This window comes from Myotis myotis, unplaced genomic scaffold (assembly GCF_014108235.1).
Source record: "Myotis myotis isolate mMyoMyo1 unplaced genomic scaffold, mMyoMyo1.p scaffold_m19_p_19, whole genome shotgun sequence".
Lineage (NCBI taxonomy): Eukaryota > Metazoa > Chordata > Mammalia > Chiroptera > Vespertilionidae > Myotis > Myotis myotis.
Window position 1 is genome coordinate 19,761,290 of NW_023416323.1, and position 19,098 is coordinate 19,780,387.

Sequence of the window (19,098 nt, forward strand, 5' to 3'; positions counted from 1 at the left end):
GATTGCCCTGCGGCTCTGTGTGTGACGGGGGCGGGGCCACAACCTCCCTATCCACCCTGTTCTGTTCGTGACAGGGGAAGGTGCCCCAACCCCCTGATCAGCCCTGCTCTGTGCCTGATAGGGGGGAGCTCCCCAACCCCCTGATCGCCCTGCGGCTCTGTGTGTGACAGGGTGCAGAACCCCAACCCCCCCGCCACGGGCCCTGCTCTGTGTGTGACAGGGTGCGGCGCCCCAACACCCCACCCCCCCACAGGCCCTGCTCTGTGTGTGACGGGGTAGAGCCATAACCTCCCCATCGGCCCTGCCCTGAGTGTGAGAGTGGTGGCGCCCCAACCCCCTGATCAGCCCTGCTCTATGGGTGATAGAGGGCAGCGCCCCAACCCCCTGATGGGCCCTGCTCTGAGCATGACGGGGCAGCGCCCCAACCCTCTGATTGGCCCTGCTCTGTGTGTGACAGGGTACAGAGCCCCAACCCCCTGATGGGCCCTGCTCTGTGAGTGACGGGGTGGCTCTGCAACCTCCCCATCGACCCTGCCTTGAGTGTGACAGGGGACGGGCCCCAACCCCCCAATCAGCCCTACCCTGAGTGTGACTGAGGGTGGCATCACAACCTCCCGATCGCCCTGCTCTGTGCATGACAGGGGAAGGCGCCCCAACTCCCCAATTGGCCCTGCTCTGAGCCTGACCAGGGGCTGCACCTAGGGATTGGGCCTGCCCTCTGCCACCCGGGACCAGGCCTAAACCAGCAGGTTGTTATCTCCCAAGGGGTCCCAGACTGCCAGAGGGCACAGGCCAGGCTGAGGAACCCCACTCTCCCCCCCGAGTGCACAAGTTTTGTGCACCGGGCCTCTAGTCTACACTAATAAAAGAGAAAAATGGTAATTGGCGTATGGCGCTACCCTTTTCATTGGCTAATCAGGGCTATATGCAAATTAACTGCCAACTAAGATGGCAGTTAACTGCCAACAAAGATGGCGGCTAATTTGCATATGTAGGCACAATGCAGAGAGGCGAAAGGGAAAGCAGGAAGAAGCCCCCTGCCACTGACAGTTATCGGAAACCCAGGGGGGAGCTAAGAGCTGGGGGGCAGCCATGATCAGAGAATCAGGCGCCTTTGCCGCCCTGGCCAGTGATAGCAGGAAGTAGGGGTGGAGCCAGCGATGGGAGCTGGGCACGGTCGAAGTTGGCAGTCCCGGGAGCTAGGGGTCCCTTGCCTGGGCCTAAAGCGGAGCCCACGATCGCGGGGCCGCTGCAGCTGTGGGTCCCCCGCTGCCCGAGCCGGACGCCTCAGCCAGAGGCATCCTGCAGGGGCAGGGGCGGAGCCCGCGCGATCGCGGCGCCCCCCGCCGCCACTGCGGGTCCCCGCTACCCAGGCCAGATGCCTCGGCCAGAGGCATTAGGCCTGGGCAGCGGCAGAGCCTGCAACCGCGGGGAGCTGGGGGTCCCCTGCCCAGGCCTAACGCCTCGGCCAGAGGTGTTAGGCCTGGGCAGGGGCAGAGCGGGAGATCGCGGGGAGCTGGGAGTCCCCTGCCCAGGCCTAACGCCTCGGCCAGAGGCGTTAGGCCTGGGCAGGGGCGGAGCCTGCAACTGCGGGGAGCTGGGGGTACCCTGCCCAGGCCTGATGCCTGGGCCAGAGGCATCAGGCCTGGGTGGGGGGCGGAGCCGGGGATTTGAGGGATATGATGGTCTCCTTGCCCAGGCCTGAAGCCTGGGTCAGAGGCGTCAGGCTTGGGTGGGGGGTGGAGCAAGCGATCAGAGGGAGATGGGGGTCCCCTGCCCAGGCATGATTCCTGGGCCAGAGGCCTCAGGCCTTGGCGGGGGTCAGAGCCAGTGATCGGGGGGAGATGGGGGTCCCCTGTCCAAGCCTGACACCTCTGGCGGAGGCGTCAGGCCTGGGCAAGGGGCCGATCAGGCGATCGGAGGGTGATGGGGGTCTATGCCTCTGGCCGAGGCATCAGGCCTGGGCAAGGGGCAGAGCCAGCAATCGGAGGGGTCTGGGGTTCCCCTGCCCAGGCCTGACGCCTGGGCCAGAGGCATCAGGCCTGGGCTGGGGGCAGAACCAGTGATGGGGGAAATGAGGGTCCCCTGCCCAGGCCTGACACCTCTGTCAGAGGCGTCAGGCCTAGGCAAGGGGCCGATCCTGCGATTGGAGGGTGATGGGGGTCAACGCCTGAGGGCTCCCAGTATGTGAGAGGGGGCAGGCTGGGCTGAGCGACACTCCCCCCCCACACACACACACACACACACACAGTGCACGAATTTCGTGCACCGGGCCCCTAGTTTATATATATAAAACCCTAATATGCAAATAGACCAAATGGCAAAACAACCAAACAGCCAGTCGCTATGATGTGCGCTGACCATCAGGGGGCGCGGGCGGAACATGGTGGGTGTCAGCAGTAGGCAGCAGAACGTGGAACATTGCGGACATCGGCCATGGTGGGATGGGGAGCAGGTGAGCAGGGGCGCCAGACCAAGGCAGGACTCCAGTTGCTGTCATTGGGGCATGCCTCTGCTGGTTACTGATAATTCTTTGTTCCCGCAAACCATGGTCCCTCCCCGCACTTGCACCTGCTGCTGGCGCTGGTCCCTCTCACACCCACTGCCGACACTGAAGCCACCGCCCACTACCGCTGCTGGCGCCGGCCCCAGTCAGTGGGTGCGAGTGTCAGCTGCCGGCCCTGATCGCCCCTCAGGGCTTCTCCATCTCCCCTTGCTCCTGAGGGGCAATCGGGGCCGGCAGCCACCACTTGCACCCACTGTTGGCTCTGGACCCACTCGCACCGCTGCTTGCACCATCAGCGTGTGGAAGTGGTGGCAGCTGGAGCGGGACTGCCAGGGAACAGGGGGCTGCAATGGAAGGGGCTGGGTGGGGACACAAAGGATGGGCCGAGACCCGCCCCTGTGCCCACCTCAACCTCGCAGCCCACAGTTCCTTTCAAGGTGCACAAATTTGTGCACTGGGCCCCTAGTTGTAAATAATGCTGCAGTGAACATGGATATATATATATATATGTCTTTTCAATTTAGTGTTTTCAGTTTCTTCATATAAATACCCAGAAGTGGAATTGCTGGGTCTTCCTTTGTCTCTTATTATAACCTTTGTTTTAAAGTCTATTTTGCTGGTATAAGTATTGCTTCTCCAGATTTTTTGTTTGTTTCCATTTTCATAAACTATCTTTTTCTATCCCTTTTAGTTTGTGTGTGTCTTTTGGTCTGAAGTTAGTCTCTTATAGACAGCATATGTAACAGTCTTGTTTTCTTATCCATTCAGCCACCTTATATCTTTTGATTGGAGCATTTAAACCATTTGCATTTAGTGTAATTATTGATAGATATGTAGTATTTATTGCCATTTTATTTATATTTTTATCTTTTGTCTTCTTTTTCTTATAATACTGTTTTGGTAGTGATGAACTTTTTTAGCTTTTGTCTAGGAAGCTCTTTACCTGTCCTTTAATTCTAAATGATAGCTTTTCTGGGTAGAGTAGTTTTGGTTGTAGGTCCTTGGTTTTCATCACTTTGAATATTTTGTGGCAGTCCCTTCTGGCCTGCACAGTTTCTGTTGAGAAATCAGCTGTCAGTCTTATGGGAGCTTTCTTGTAGGTAACTAACTGCTTTTCTCTTGCTGCTTTTAAGATTCTCTCTTTGTCTTTAACCTTTGACATTTTAATTATGGTGTGTCTTGGTCTGGGCCTCTTTGGGTTCATATTGTTTGGGACTCCCCATGCTTCCTGGACTTGTATGTCTGACACCAGGTGAGGGAAGTTTTCTGTCATTATTTTTTTCAAATAGGTTTTCAATTCCTTGCTTGCTTCTCCTTCTGGCACCCCCATGATGTGAATGTTGGTACATTTCAAGTTATCCCCGAGGCTCCTTATACTATCCTCATTTTTTTGTATTCTTTTTGCTGTTCTGATGTCTGTTTTTTGCTTCCTTAACTTCCAAATAGCTGATTTGATCCTCTACTTTATCTACTCTACTGTTGATTCCCTATAATGCATTCTTCATTTTAGTTATTGTACTCTTCATTTCTGACTGGTTATTTTTTGTTTTCTTTCTCCATTTTTATGTGTCCTATCTCTTCGTTGAAGTTGTCACTAAGTTCATCTACTCTTCCCCAAAGTTCATTGATTATCCTTATAACCAGTGTTTTAAACTCTGCATCTGGTACATTGCTTGACTCCATTTTGTGTAGTTCTGTTTCTGGAGTTTTGTTCTGTTCTTTTATTTGGGACATGGTTCTTTGTCTCCTAATTGTATCTGTATCCCTGTGTTTGTTTCTATGTATTAGGTAGATCTGCTACATCTCCCAGTCTTGATAGCCTTATGTAGTGGGTGTCCTCTAGGGCCCAATGGTGTAGCCTCCCCAATCACCTGAGCTGGGCACTCCAACTGTGCCCCCTGTGTGGGCTATGTGAACCCTGTTGTAGTTGAACATTGACTGCTATTGGCATGTCAGTGGTAGGAATTTACCCCCAGGTCAGTCATCTTCGAGGACTGGCTGAGACCAGCATGGAGGATCTGCTATATAGGGATTGACCCCACAAAGCAGGTCTTGCTTCGGCAGGTCTCTGGTGCCCACTGAGTTCGCCTCTTGAGTGTGTTACTCATGGAGGCGGTTGGGTTGTAAACTGGCATGGTCTGAAAGCTGTCCGGTGGGTGTGCTGGCTCTGGGGCCTCTCAGGAAGTACAGACCAAGGCTAGCAGCTGCCTGTGCCATGCCTTGGACCACAGCATGAACTACAGAACAATTTGCAGATGGCTGCTACATGTGTGGGCTTGGAGGAGCCCAGGAGGGGCCAAGCTTCGAACCTAGGCTGGCTGCTACTAGTGCTGGGCCTGGGGCCGCTTAGCAAGAAATGCAGATGCTGCTTGTTTGAGAGATTTTAGGAAAGTCCACAGCATGAGCCAAGATAGGCTATTTGTATGGAAAAGCTGCTGGAAATGGCTTGTGTGGGCCCACAAGTTGGATGAGGCCGGGAGAACAGTGTTTTAGCCAGGTTGATGAAGACTCAGATGCTGTGCCCATTTGCCAGCTTTGTTGAGGGGAGGGCTCAGCAAAGGAACAGTGGCCTCTGCCAGCACTCCAGTCTGGGAGAAAGCCCTTACGCTGATGCCAGACATTCATTTTCTCCCTGTATGTCCCTGGAACTTTTCAAGTTGCTGCCCCAGAGCTGGAGCTCAGGGCAAGTGAGTCTGAGTAAGTCCATGTGAGGGCCCTTTAAGAAGAACACCTGGAACTCTAGAGGCCTCTTGTGTCATCAGCCACAATTTCCCCTGGTTTTTACAGCCAGAAGTTATGAGGACTACTTTTCCCAGCACTGGAACCCTGTGGCTGGCAGGACTGGTGTGAAGCTGGGGCACTTTGCTCATCAGGTGGGACCTCTGCAGCTGAGATATCTCTCCCAATTTTTTTAACCACCATACATTGGTGTAGCAGTGTGTCTGCTATAGATATGAGTAACTAATAATAAGATTTATGATCTAAAATACGATTTAATTGACAAGTCTAATCTAGTGGGGCTTTCTCTTACTGTTTTTAATTCAGAGCAGACTTGTGTTAGTACACCGTGGAATAAAGTAGTACAGAAAACTGCTTATGAATTTTTGTTAGTCCTGTATAGTCTGACCTCTGCTTCTCTACCTTCAAATATATTGGACACCAGTTCCTTTCACAAGCCTTTTTCAGCCCTGTTGGCCATGTTGGTGTATTTTTCAGAAATTAATGCTTCAGATGAATGCTAAGAACAAAGCAGAAGAAGTTGAAGATGAAACAGTGGAGCTTGATGTGTCAGATGAAGAAATGGCTAGAAGGTAACCATTACCTTGGGACAACTTTGTGACCTGTGCCCAGCATTCACTGGCTCTCACATGTGTACTTCTCTTACCCCATGGTCTACCCCAGCAGGAAAATGACTGTTTCTACTTTCTCTGACCTGAGGTGGATTCATACTGTCACAGGCTGGCAGTTGAGGGCTCATTTCCAGAGCTGCTTCCAATGCATATTTGAATATACATCTCAATTTACTTAGGATAATAAAAAAAGAAAAAATAGGGGAGAATTTAATCATTCTTAGAGAAGTTTATACGTTTTTAAATCAGGTGGCTTATTTTAATCATAGTTTTGATTTTTCTTATTCTTTGTTGCATTTTATTTTCTTTTTTTATTGATATTTAGAGAGAGGAAGGGAGAGAGATAGAGAAATAGAAACATCAATAATGACAGAAAAACACTGATTGGCTGCCTCCTACACCCCTCCCCCTACTGGGGATAGAGCCTGCAACCCATGCTTGTGCCCTGACCAGGAATCAATCCAATGGCCTCTTGGTTCAAGGGTCGACACTCAACCACTGTGAGCCACACCTGCCAGGCCTTTGTTGCATTCTTGATAAGACTTGATTCCTGCCTTTTTTATTTGGAATTAAATTTGTGCTATTTATCATCTTAACAGATATGAGACCTTGGTGGGGACAATTGGAAAAAAGTTTGCCAAGAAAAGAGACCGTGCCAATTATGAAGAAGATGAAAACGGAGACATAAAACCAATTAAAGCAAAGAAGATGTTCTTAAAGCCCCAAGATTAAAATGTATGCCTTAAGATATGGCTCAGAGATGCCTTGTGAGAGTTAACATATTTTGGAACTGATTTCATTGGTTTCTCTATAGTTATTAGTATTGTAATGTTTATTTGTAAAGAAATGTATAATTTTGGAAACATGCTGTTTTTGAAACAGATGTATGATGGATGTTATACATCCTTTGCTTAATATGGTATTCATCAAGAGTGGATTTTTAGCCCTTGATCTTCAAATGTACAAAGCAATGTTTGCTTCCTAAAATTTTTTTTACCCCAGATTATTTTTAAATACATCTTTTTAATTGCTGACCTTAAATTGGCACATAACTTATAATAGTGTTTAAATTGTCCTTGTGTTTGCATTTTACTTTAAATTATTAATGTTAAGTCATTTCATACATTTTGGAATCAAATGTCGTGAGAATTTATTCTACGTAAATTCATCAAGAACAAGCATGCCTCTCTAGCCTAAAATATTTGCATGCAACCAAATCAGTCAGTTTGTGGAATTAAGCGGTTTTGTTTAAAGCTTTTCATTAATAAGAAAAAATAATGTTCTGTAATAAACATCTGTTTTCATATATTTTTCTGTTATCTTATACTTTCAAATAATAATTTTAATTAAATTCGGTACTGGAACTTTAAAAAAAGAGCCACTAATTTAGAAGATGGTGGTATAATTAGATTGAACTGTAGAAATTTACTTCTATGAGTCAAAACCATCAATTTTTTATAGTATAGCTCAGTAGAATTTGCCACCCCCCAGATTATCTCCTAGTCTGAACCTTATTCTCAGTAGTAAGTAGAGAAGCCCGTGGAATTTAGTGTATGTATGTGTGTGTCTCTGTCTGCCTGGAGATATGTACCTAGGACTTCATTTCATTTTGTTCCTAGCAATACACCTTCCAGCTCTCTACATCCTGGGGCAGAAGCCAGAAGTTCTCGCTGCTTTGCCAGCACCACAATCCATTAATTTATGGAATATCTTATTCACCCTTGTTCTGCACAGCATTACTTTTGATAACCGAACCCATTTCATAAAAAATTAGTGGGGCAATGGGTTTGTGCCTCTGGAATTCACTGCTCTTTGCCCATACCCCACATACAGGAGAAGCAGGTATAATAGAATGGTGGAATGGTCTACTTAAGACTCAGTTATGGCCCAAAGTGGGACACAAAACTGCATCTTACAAATTCCATGCTTTGAATCAGTGACCACTTAATGGGGCTGTTGATCTCATTAGAATAAATGGTCTGGAATTAAGCAGAGGTAGAGAAAGTGGCGCCTCTCACTGTTCCTCCCAGGAACACATTCACAAATGTTTTGCTTCCTATCTCCTCAGTGTTGAGTTCTGGAGGTCTGAGTTTGCAAGGGAGAAGTGCTCCCACCAGGGAACACGAGTATTCAGACAGAAATTGAAACAATCTGGTCATTTTGCCACTAAACCAGTAGGCAAAGGCGTTTCCTCTCCTGGCTGGTACAGGAGAACAAGGGCATTTGCGCTGTTTCTACATGGTGGGTGACGGAGAATGACATGTGGAACCCAGGGGCATCTTGTAGCACTTCAATGTCCACTGACAAACTTGAATGGAAAACAACCACCTCAGAGGCAGGAATGATGTAGACCCTTTAGACAATGAAGTCTTGGGTTACCTTATGAGGCATAAACCCAACAGATCCTGGCTGAGGGGAGAGGAAAATGAATATGAAGAGGGAGAATGAAGATTATTAACTACAGCCTTGTGATGAATTAATTATAAGTTACTGAGCAGTTAATGCATATTTTCTTCCTTGCTGTGTGTGTACTAATTTTTTCTCACTTCTCTTACCATATATGGGATTTAGAGGGTTAACTTTGCTAATAAAGAGTTGTTTTTCTTGTAGGAAGTTTAATCATGTTTAGAAGTGCATGCATGTGGATGTAGAAAAGCCCAAGGAGACAGACTATAGTAGACATTAACTTGTTTCTCAGACTCAACTATATAGCTTTTGGTGCTGGTCTGGGACTCAGGAAACCCCATTTCTCCTTTGCCAGCTGGCTGGCTTCTTATTGGATGGGCCAATGGAAGCCCAGAGGGAGATGACAAGTCTAGAGGAGGAAGGAGGAGCATAATCCTTTCTGTCTGCTTCTTCCTCTGCTTTCCCATAAACACCTCTTCCCTCCAGCGGAGGCTGGTGTTTCAGTTACAGTCATTGATACCAACTACTCAGCACTTAGATTTCTGCCCAGTACTCTGGCCCATAGGACACCTCCATTCAACTCAGACACGTGTTAATCTTACCAGGGTTGTTGACCTTCAACTCTAGGGTGTCTTCGGGCTTCTAAAATTGAGCAATTTCAGCCCTTTTCCTAAGAGTGACAGCTTCCTGCATGATACCTTAAATGTTCTCTTTTTCCTTTTTTTAGATCTTTAATACCCAATTAACAATTCTTTACATTGAATTTCCTCTGTTGAAATAAGGGTGGCTTTTATCTCCTGACTAGATTTTTTCCAAAGCTGTGAAATCCTGGGTTTAATAGTCTTGAAATACTTCCTTTTTTTAATCTGCATTCAAGTTTACAGCTATTAAAGTAAAAATGTTCAACCACTTACAACTGCCTGGAAGTGTTCTCATGTGACCTGTAGTTAGTTTACCATATTTGGAAAACACTGCCCCAGCACAATAACATCCATTGACTTGGTTGTTGTTTCATTCATGTTCATCTCCTTAGTTGTCAAGCTACTGCTGTTCTCTGAGGTAGAGACTGTATCTTTTTTATTTGCTCCTGTACCTAGCAAGGAATGTGACCCATATTAATGCTTTTAGTAAATGTTTCTTCAGTGAATGAATGAATGATACATGGTTTGGAAATCACCTAGCCTACAAAGCCTATTTGAACCACAGTGCTGCCCAACAGGCGAGGCTCAGCTGTTGAGCATCAACCTAAGAACCAGGAGGTCACGGCTGGTCAAGGCACATGCCCAGGTTGTGGGCTCAATCCCCAGTAGAGGGCATGCAGGAGGCAGCAATCAATGATTCTTATCATTTATGTTTCTATCTCTCCCTCTCCCTCTCTGAAATCAAAAATATATTAAAAAAATAAAAAACACAGTACTGTGGAAATAAAGACTAACCAAATGAAAAAAAAAAAGAATATTCAGTACATGCTACAAGAGCAGGGGACTCAGCCACCATCATTGGCAGATTTAAAATCAGGCAGAGGAATGGGAAAGCCTTATTGTGGGGGAAAGAAAAGGGAAGGCTTGAGGTTTGCCTTGATTGGAGGCTGTTGGCATGACGAAGCTGTAGGTGGCTAATAGAAGCAGGATATGCTAAGTGATTGGTTAGATATGCATATTTGACTTTCTGGTCCTAAGTTAGAAATGGGGACAAAAATTAGGGAACTTATCAGTTATTAATCTTTATCTTTTGGAGCTGATTGTTATAGAAGTTATTGTTTAGCATCGTAGATTGTCACTAGAGATACACCATCTGGCTTTCTGCAAGGCTGGAGTTTAGATAAGGGGTTGGTTTCTTGGGCAGGTTGCTGTAGGTTATGGGTCAAAGTTCTATTTTTATAGATAGCCTAGCCATTGTCCATTTGTATATTCAGTCTCTCAGTGCTTAAGTTTATTTCTAATCATACTATAAAATACAACTGTTTGATCATGATTCTGTGGAAATTAGCACTCAATTTAAGAAGTGCCACCAGTGGGATTAGGGATGTTTGTGGCTCTAGCCATTGGCAGAGTTGTCTATGCTGGAGGCAGACACTTCAGCATTTAGTGCCCCAGGAACAATGCCACCAAATCAGGCAACTGAAAACTTTTGTTATTCCAGATCTTGGGGAGGAAAACTTAGCCAATACCATTGACTAATGGATATAGAATTCAATTCAAAAGATAATCATCATTTCACTTAACGATTCGCTAGAATTCATATAAGTTGATTAACTTTATCAAAGAGAAGATGTAGCTATAATAGTAGTCTCAAGAAAATCCCTAGAAAACTTTCACTTTGTAATATGTATTTTATGAAGATATCCATTTCCCCTGAAACAGTTGCCTAATGAAATGTGTTGTCAAATGAAACACATTTTCCCAATCCCGGCCTCAGAGAACACACAGGTGCCATGTCATTTAGTCCAAGGTATGTTGGAGCTTCTAAAAGAGTCTGGCCTGACATGCCTTCTTCCTGTAGGAATATCCTTACATGAGTACTTTATTAATAAAGTATTTGGTGGTTCTGTAAGTGCTTGTAAACTATAAGCATCTCACTACACGTAAGTTCTCATTTTAATTTTAATCATCATGAAATCATTAATCCATAAATGTACCCTGTTTAGCTCTGTTTGGACAAAGAAATCATTTGCACAGAAAGGATACCACTTTCCAAACCAACACCTCAATTTTATATCCTAGAATTTCCTCAACATATTTTGCTTGTTTTCTGTCTGAAGCTGTATTTTCACTTGCCCCAAGAAAAAAAATATGTCCTGGGTTTCAGATATTCATTTTACAGCAGGAGCTCTGGACTTGTTTGTACAGTCACGCTGTTCTCTGTACAGTATATTTATTCTGGATGGTATCGCTTGCTAAAATCTCTTCCATCAGCATTGGGTGTGAGAAAACCCTGCCTTCTCATGATTAGCAGGGGCAATCCTATGCTATTGCAAAATTGCAACAGGATCAAGCAAGACTATTCAGATAACGAAGATGACAATCTGACAAATATTGGCAGGCCATGATTTCCAGTGACTTCTCTCCCACTCACAGCAGGCTCTCACACCCACGTCCCTTTCTCTGACCTCTGCCCTGATCATTGTCCCAGAGTCTCCTCCCTCATACAACACCCGTGTCAAATGGATTCCATCCTTGACCCTGACACTTCTCTGTTCCCATCTTGGATTCTCATTTGACTTCAAGGGGATGTCACAGTCGAAAAGGAGGATAACATAGGACCAAGTCTGCAGTTCAAATCATAGACCAGATTCTGGAGTCAACAGTAACTGAAAACCTAGATCAGGAGTGTGCAGCACAAACCTACACTTAACCCTCAGAGATCCCATCAGGTATTTATTCAAGAAGGGAGCTGATAAAGATGGGACTAAGATGTTAGCTGGAGGAAAATAAAGCAAGGTGGAAGCAGCTGCTCTGCTAGATAATCCCCCAAAAGAGTAACTACTGTGCTATGTGAAGGACATCTGTCTTTTGGTTTTGTTTTTGTTTTCGTTTAGGAGAGAGAGAGAGAAACATTGATTTGTTGTTCCACTTATTTATGTATTCATTGGTCGATTCTTATATGTACACTGATGGGGGATTGAACCCACAACCTTGGTATATTGAGAGGATGCTCTAACCAACTGGCTACCAGGCCAGGGCCAAGGAGATCTATCATTAAATGTCAGCCATGTACTGGGAAGATTGCTGACATTATTCATTTGACTCGGCCAGGCACTGAATTATGGGCTGGAGGTGTAAAGTATTCTATTTACCCACGAAGAAACTGAGGCACAGAGTCATTCAATAACTTGCCTAATGTCACACAGTTGTTAAGTGATGGAGCTAGGATCTGAACCCAGATTCACTGACCTCAAGTCACATGCCCTTTCTCTTATATCACACTGTAGAGAGAAGCAAAAGAATAGAATTGGGAAACAGGAATAAAATAGCCTAGGTCCATAAGATCCTAATATGTTCCAAACAGAATCTTTCAAAATCATATTGTATTGCCTGACATTTTTTAATATGCCTTTTTTATAGATTGGCTTCTTACAGATGAAATGAATTAAATTCACATTAGCAATCACTTTTTGACAAATGGTTAACATTATAAATAGGATATTCTCAATATTAATGATCCCATATTAAGAAAGATTATACGCGCAAATCTATGGTAACAAAAAACATTGGGAAAACAATTATTTGATGAGTGCTCACTCATCACAAATTTTTAGGTCATATTCTATAAAATATCCAATATGAAAGCGAGGATTACGCCTCAGTCTTTTTTTTTTTTTTTTTTTGGTCTGGTTCCAACCCAAGTTCTTCATTTAGAGCACTATAAAAAGATGCTTAAAATAATAATGAATAGAATGAAAATTATTTTCCTATTTACCCAACCTCACATAAATGTTTTTTGTGACTCTCTTCTGTGATTTGTTTAATAAATATTGGACTCCTTAAAGAGTTGGCATACTTCACTATTTCCCAAGATAATTCTATATGTGAGCATGTATTCACAAACTCAAAATCTTCAGTTGTTCAAAGCTCAAGAGTAAGGAGTACAATATATTAGTATTTTCTCCAGGAAGTCAGAATTAATGAAATTCTTAGTCTGGGGTGTACTTCTTCCTTCTGATTTAATCCAGGCACCCAATTCTACTCTCTTTTGTCAAGTGGAAGATGCAAAGCATTTAAGGCTAGTTCTTCCAGGAAATTACCTCAGGACCTGCTGTATCTGGTAAAACTGTCTGGAAACTATCCAAGCAGAACATTAAAAGAGACAAATGACTTCTTCTGGCTGTCTATGGTAAAATACAAACCAGATATAGAGACATACTACTGAAAGAGCAATTTTGTTTTGTAGCAGAATTGTGAGGGCCCCGCATGGTCTTTATGGCAAGCAAAGAGTTCTCAAAGTAAAAAAAAAATGCAAAGATCAAGTCTGAAAAGTTACCAATAAAATTTGGTCTCAGATTTCAAGGTAAATCCTCCAAGTCTGGGATGCAGCTCTAAAATCATTTTCCTATTTTGAGATGTCAGAAAGACATCTTTGTTATAACAGATCCTCTATACCCTCTTTGTAATATAAGAGTCCAAGAATCTTAAGGGCACTGTCATTGAGTTTGGGGATGTTTATTATGCAGCAAAATATAAGTGAATCACCAACTTGAAACATTTGTCAATCCTACGCATACAAATTGTGGCATCTCCATGTTTCTTTCATTTGCATTTTTCTGGCTAATAGTGAGTTTGAGAAGCTCTTTTTGAGCCCCTGTGAGTCCCCTGTAAATTGGATGACACAGTTTGGAAGGGGGAAAGGTTTCTCTGAATTAGCCAGAGAAATCGGCTATATGAGATAAACTACAGTGCAGATATTGCTGGGGAGAAATTTCCAGGGTAGAAAATAATCCCAGAATGCTCGTTTGGTGGTTAGCCCATCCTTACACTGAACTAGTAATGGGGTACAATATTAGTACCCCATTCAGGAGATTTATTCAACAGATTATGGCCTCTATCCCTTTGAATTCAGGAATATTGGCATCTGGATTTTTAGAAATTACGATCCAAATGGCCAAATGTACAATTGAGGTTGCTTCTACCATCTGTAGCAAAAGTGGCAAAGCCGTTACAGCCTCCAGCAGGAATTGAGCAGGAAACCACTGGGTCAGAAGTCTCGCTGGTTAAAAGAAAGTGAAGCTGAAACTGCTCATGTTGAGGCAGAGACAGCTGGATGATGAGAGAGAGTTTCAAAACACCCTCCAGCTCCCATGGATTGGCAGTTAGCAATTTTCAAATCAGGAATTGGATGTTTCCAATGTTTACTAGTATACCTGGGAGAGAAGAACAAAACAAAGAAATACCTGAAGACTCTCTAAGTTTACTTCTCAAAAATGGAGAGATAACAAAAAAAACAAGGCCACTAAATACATGCCACTGAGTTCAAGAGTGTGAGGAAGCTAAGAAAAGCGCTCTCAGGAATGTGAATTATGCACATTGCAAGCTGACTGGCTTTAATACATAAAGTGTTAGAATTAGTACCATCTTGTTCCAAAATTTATAATTCATATTAAATCAACTCAATATAAAAATTCTAATATAAGCTCACTCTTCACTTCCGTGATGAAGAATAAATACTTACATTTTTAAAAAGAGAAAGGCATAGGGGAGGAAAAATGGAAAACTCTTTTTTCACTTAACTTCCCTGAAAAGGGGCCAAAGAAGAGATTAGCTTCAAATTGAAGGTTTAAAAAGTAACCCCTTTAAAAGGTCAGGACCGCCCTGGCCAGTGTGGTTTAGTTAGTTGGAACATCACCCTCGTGCAATAAAGGGTCGGGTTTGATTCCTTCAGGGCACTTGCCCAGGTTGTGGGTTTGAGCCTTGACCAATTTCTATAATAATAAAAGCATAATATGCTAATTAGACTGGACGTCCTTCCAGACAACTTTCTGGACAAAGCCACAGAAGCAGTGGGGGGGGGGGGGGGGGTTGTAATAGGAGAGGGGCGGGTACCAAGCCCCTTGCACGAATTTCATGCATCCAGCCTCTAGTAAATACATAAGTAAATAAAAGGTTGGGACCCAATCTTCACCACATAGGCTTCTTTTATTTTAACACTGTCAACTGGAAAGTGAATTGTTGTTAGTCAGTATTGAGGTATAATTTACATGTGATAAAACGCACCCATTTGAAGTCTACAGTTTGAATTTTGACAAATGTATTCACCTGGGTAACCATTACTACAATCCAGACCTGGAATCCATCTATCCTAGAAATTCCCTCCTACCTCTCTACACTCAATCCCAACCCGTCTAAGGCAATCGCATTACACTAGTTTGGCCTGTTTTACAATTTAATATAAATGGCATCTTACAGTGTTATATTTTGTCCCCAGGTTCTTTTGCACAATATAATGTTTTGAATATACCAAATTTTTTTTTTAATTCATTCATCTGTTGGTAGTCTGTGGCTATCTCCAAATTTCTTCTATTATAAATAAAGGTGTGGTGAATATTTGTGTGTAAGTGTTTTGAAAATACATTTTCACTTGGATTAATACCCAGAAGTGCAATTGCTGGATCCTATGGTGTGTGCTTCTTTTTATAAGAAACAAACTGTTTTTTCCAAAGGGAGAGACCATTTTACACTCCCATCTTCAACATACGAGTAAATCAGTGAGCGAGATACAGGACGCCTTAATAAGCCAATTAATTAGGAGTTGTTTATTGCTCGCGGCCCAGAGGGAGGTGTCTCTTCCAAATCTCTGAGCCCCACATACAGGAAGTTTTTCGTATTTATACCTTTCGAGCTTCTTTGTCTGCAGATTTTACAAAGAGCTCTGTGTGAGTTATTGTTACAGACAGTTTGTAATCTTTGATACATAAGGAACAAACATTTGGCATAAGAATATGGGAATTATTATCAGCATTAGTCCATTACGTTAGATGGCTAGCTTGCAAGGTCAGACAGTTAAGTTTTTATCTTTTTCTATTATTCAAACTAAAATAGTTATTTCATAGAATAAGAGACTGTCTAAAAATGACAGCATTTACAGAACAAGGGACTATCTAACAATAGCAAAGAATTCAAACAGCAGTTTTATACAAGATGGAGGTTACTATGCTTCAAGAGTTCTGTTAGCTCCTCATCCTTATCAGCACCTGGTATTGTCCATCATTCTGATGTCAGCTATTTTTTTGTTGTTGTGTTTTTTCCCATATGATGCAAATGGAAGATGTGTGTTTTTATGTAACTTGTTCTGTGGTGCTCTTTGTTTTTTAAAAAATTAAATCTTGAATCTAATTTTAAAATTAAGAGAGGCTGGACAGCCCACCAGGGAACAAGTACAAAGCATTATGCACAATGATAACCTTGGTCAGCAGAGGTGATGGCGAAGGATTTCAACGGGAGCTTCTCAGGGAGTCAAAATGCATGTTTGTGCTTGAATTTGAAGATCCATAACTAGATGAGAGATAAGAGGGAAAGTTGCCTTGGAAGGGTGGCTAGGAAGGAGGAGCAGGTGGCTCTGGGGTGAAAGGTTTTGGCTTTTTCAGGGAAGCAGAAACCAAACTACATGAAGGCTGCCCTGAAACTGGGATTAGCCAACTCAGCAGGCCAGGGAGAGTCCCAAGGGAGTGGTAGGGAGTGTGGCAATGCAGAGAGAAGCAACCTGTATGTAGCTTCACCAGGGGGCAGAACAGACTCAGGTGAGTTTTTGAAAGAAACTGCAAATCTAAAAAAGTGCAATTTTCCGCTGTTTTAAATGTTGGCAAATAATTCTAGATGTCTCAAACACTGGATAGAGCCAAGCCTGCAGACCTCTGTTGGCAACTTTTGCCCTAAACAGACCGGGTTTGGCAAAACAGTCACAGGACATGTTCCCCTTTCCCTGAGGGCGCCCAGAATCACCCTCCCCACCTTGTCAGGGCCAGACCTGCCCTGCTTTGCAACCCATGTCCCCTTCTGACTGACAAACAAAAATCCCTTATAAGCTCCTGCACATCTACGCCCCTGAGTTAAGAATCATTGTATCTTCTGAATGTTGCCAAAGCCAAGGTTTGTTGAACTTTGCTTCCTGAAGTCTGTCTGATAAAAAATGTTTGTTTTGTCAAACAGGAAATGGTCATTTCAAAATCTGCATGCATCTCAGATGGCTTTATTCTTGGCCTTGTGTTTGAGGTGTGCTCGGTCCCCGCCCACATGGGGATCAGGGCTGAGATTCCAACCAAATCCAGGCATCCTGGCTGACAACGCCTGCACCCCCATCGCAGCCCCCTCCAGGGGTCCCTGCACTCATTCCCTGGGGAGGCCAAAACAAAGCACCCACATATCCATTTCCAATCAATCTGTCTTTCCTTCCCTTGCCATATTAACACTTGTTAGGACTTCCTGTTCAAGGTTAAATGCAAGTGGTGAGAGTGAACATCCTTGCTTTATATTCAGTCTTACAGACATTTCTTCTGAAATAGCCAGGACATATCAGCAATGAGGAATAAATCAGAGAACAACTCTTTTCAGAAAGAAATTTCAAGGGGGAAAAAAATCATCCCAGAATCTTGGGTTGGTTGCTACACCATTCCTGCCCAGGATTGTGTTTGCGTTGTGGAGGATATCCAAAGAGGTGTTCACCAATAGAGTACGGCCTTTTCCCCTTGATTCTGGGGAAGTTGATTCTGGGGTTTTTAGAAATTATCATCCAAAGTTACCAAATTTACAAGTCTGAGGTTGCTTCTAGTGTGACCTGAGCACCAACGGTCTCCAGCACAGAAATCAGAAACCTATTTGGTTAAAAGTAAGACTGAAAACTTCTGTCCTGGTGGTAGAGGCAGAAACACCTGGGTGTTAACAGTGGCGATAACAGAGGGCTTGAAAAACACCCTCCAGCCATCCACTGACTGGCAGACAGCAACTTGGAAATCAGAAATTGAATAATTTCCAAGTTTTATACATCGCAGCTGGAGAGCAAAATTGAGGAAAACATGAAGTCTTTTTTTTTTTTCCCGTAATCCTCACTGGAAGATATTTTTTCCATTGATTTTTAGCAAGGGAGGCAGGGAGGAAAAAGGGGGATGGAGAGAGAGAGAAGAGAGAGAAGAGAGAAGAGAGACACATTGATCATTTGCCTCTCGCACATGACCTGACTGGAGCAAGGGACTGAACCTGCAACCCAGGTATGTGCCCTTGATCGGGATTTGAACCCTGACACTTCAGTGTGCCGGCCAACTTTCTAACCACTGAGTCACACTGGCCAAAGCTGAAATTTCTTTTTTCATTTTTATTTTTTGAATATATTTTTATTGATTTCAGAGAGGAAGAGAGAGAAGAGAGAGATAAAAACATCAATGATGAGAGAGAATCATTGATCGGCTGCCTCCTGCACACCCCACACTGGGGATTGAGCCCACAATCTGGGCATGTGCCCTGACCACGGATTAAACTGTGACCTCCTGGTTCATAGATTGACACTCAACCACTGAGCTGCACCAGCTGAGCTGAAGTCTCGTTTTTTTTAGTCATAAGATCTTTACTAATTGAAATATTTTTATCAAAGGTGCATGATATGTTGGTATATAGTTTACCAAAATATTATAATTTCATTAGATATGATAAAAACAGACATAGATGAGGATAGATACATTTCAGACATAACCTAACATTGATTTATTTAGTGACCCACAACTCTTTTAGAATTAAAAGTATATCTTTGAAGCCAATAAGGTAAATACAATTCACTCAGTCACAGATATTTCAATATATAATATTTCTGGGTACAAGTATATAATATTTCAGGGTCAAGTAGTTTCCCAAACATTGCCTTTTAATAAGTTTGAAAATAAAAGAAAATAAAAGGAAAGGAAAGGAAAAGAAAGATTTGTTGGATATTTCCCAGACCATTCAGGGCAGAAAACATTGCCACATAATTCTCTAGGAACTTCTAGACTGAGGATGGGATGATGGAGAGAATGTGGGTGGCTTGTAACACTAGTGCCTTCAAGTATCTCACACAAAGAGGCCTGCCGAATGTGACAGCTCAGCAGAAAGCTATGGCCCTAGAACATATATACGAAGTTTTTCAATAGCATCCTTGTACAAACATATCACATTTGTCAGTGGAATTCCTAGAACAGGAATGTGCTTATTTTTATAAAGCTTTTGAATGATGTTACCAAATTGACATCCATAATGTTTTTATCAGTAGACTTCAAGTCTACTGTATGAATGTTTGATTTTGCTTACAAAAAAAGAGTCACTATTGCCTTCTATTTTTTTTTTTTAAGTTTCAAAGGGCATTGTTCCTTTGTTTGCTGTAGGA

The 19,098-nt window shown here is 43.4% G+C and overlaps 1 protein-coding gene across 1 annotated transcript in view; it reads left to right on the top strand.

Moving 5' to 3' along the window:
* Positions 1 to 7,164, top strand: part of MPHOSPH6 (M-phase phosphoprotein 6) — a 29,345-nt gene extending 22,181 nt beyond the window's left edge. The window contains exons 4-5 of the mRNA XM_036346190.1: positions 5,723 to 5,817; positions 6,456 to 7,164. Coding sequence (XP_036202083.1) covers positions 5,723 to 5,817; positions 6,456 to 6,588 — 228 coding nt within the window. The 3' untranslated portion in view covers positions 6,589 to 7,164. The remainder of the gene's footprint in view (positions 1 to 5,722; positions 5,818 to 6,455) is intronic.
* Positions 7,165 to 19,098: the final 11,934 nt, after the last annotated feature.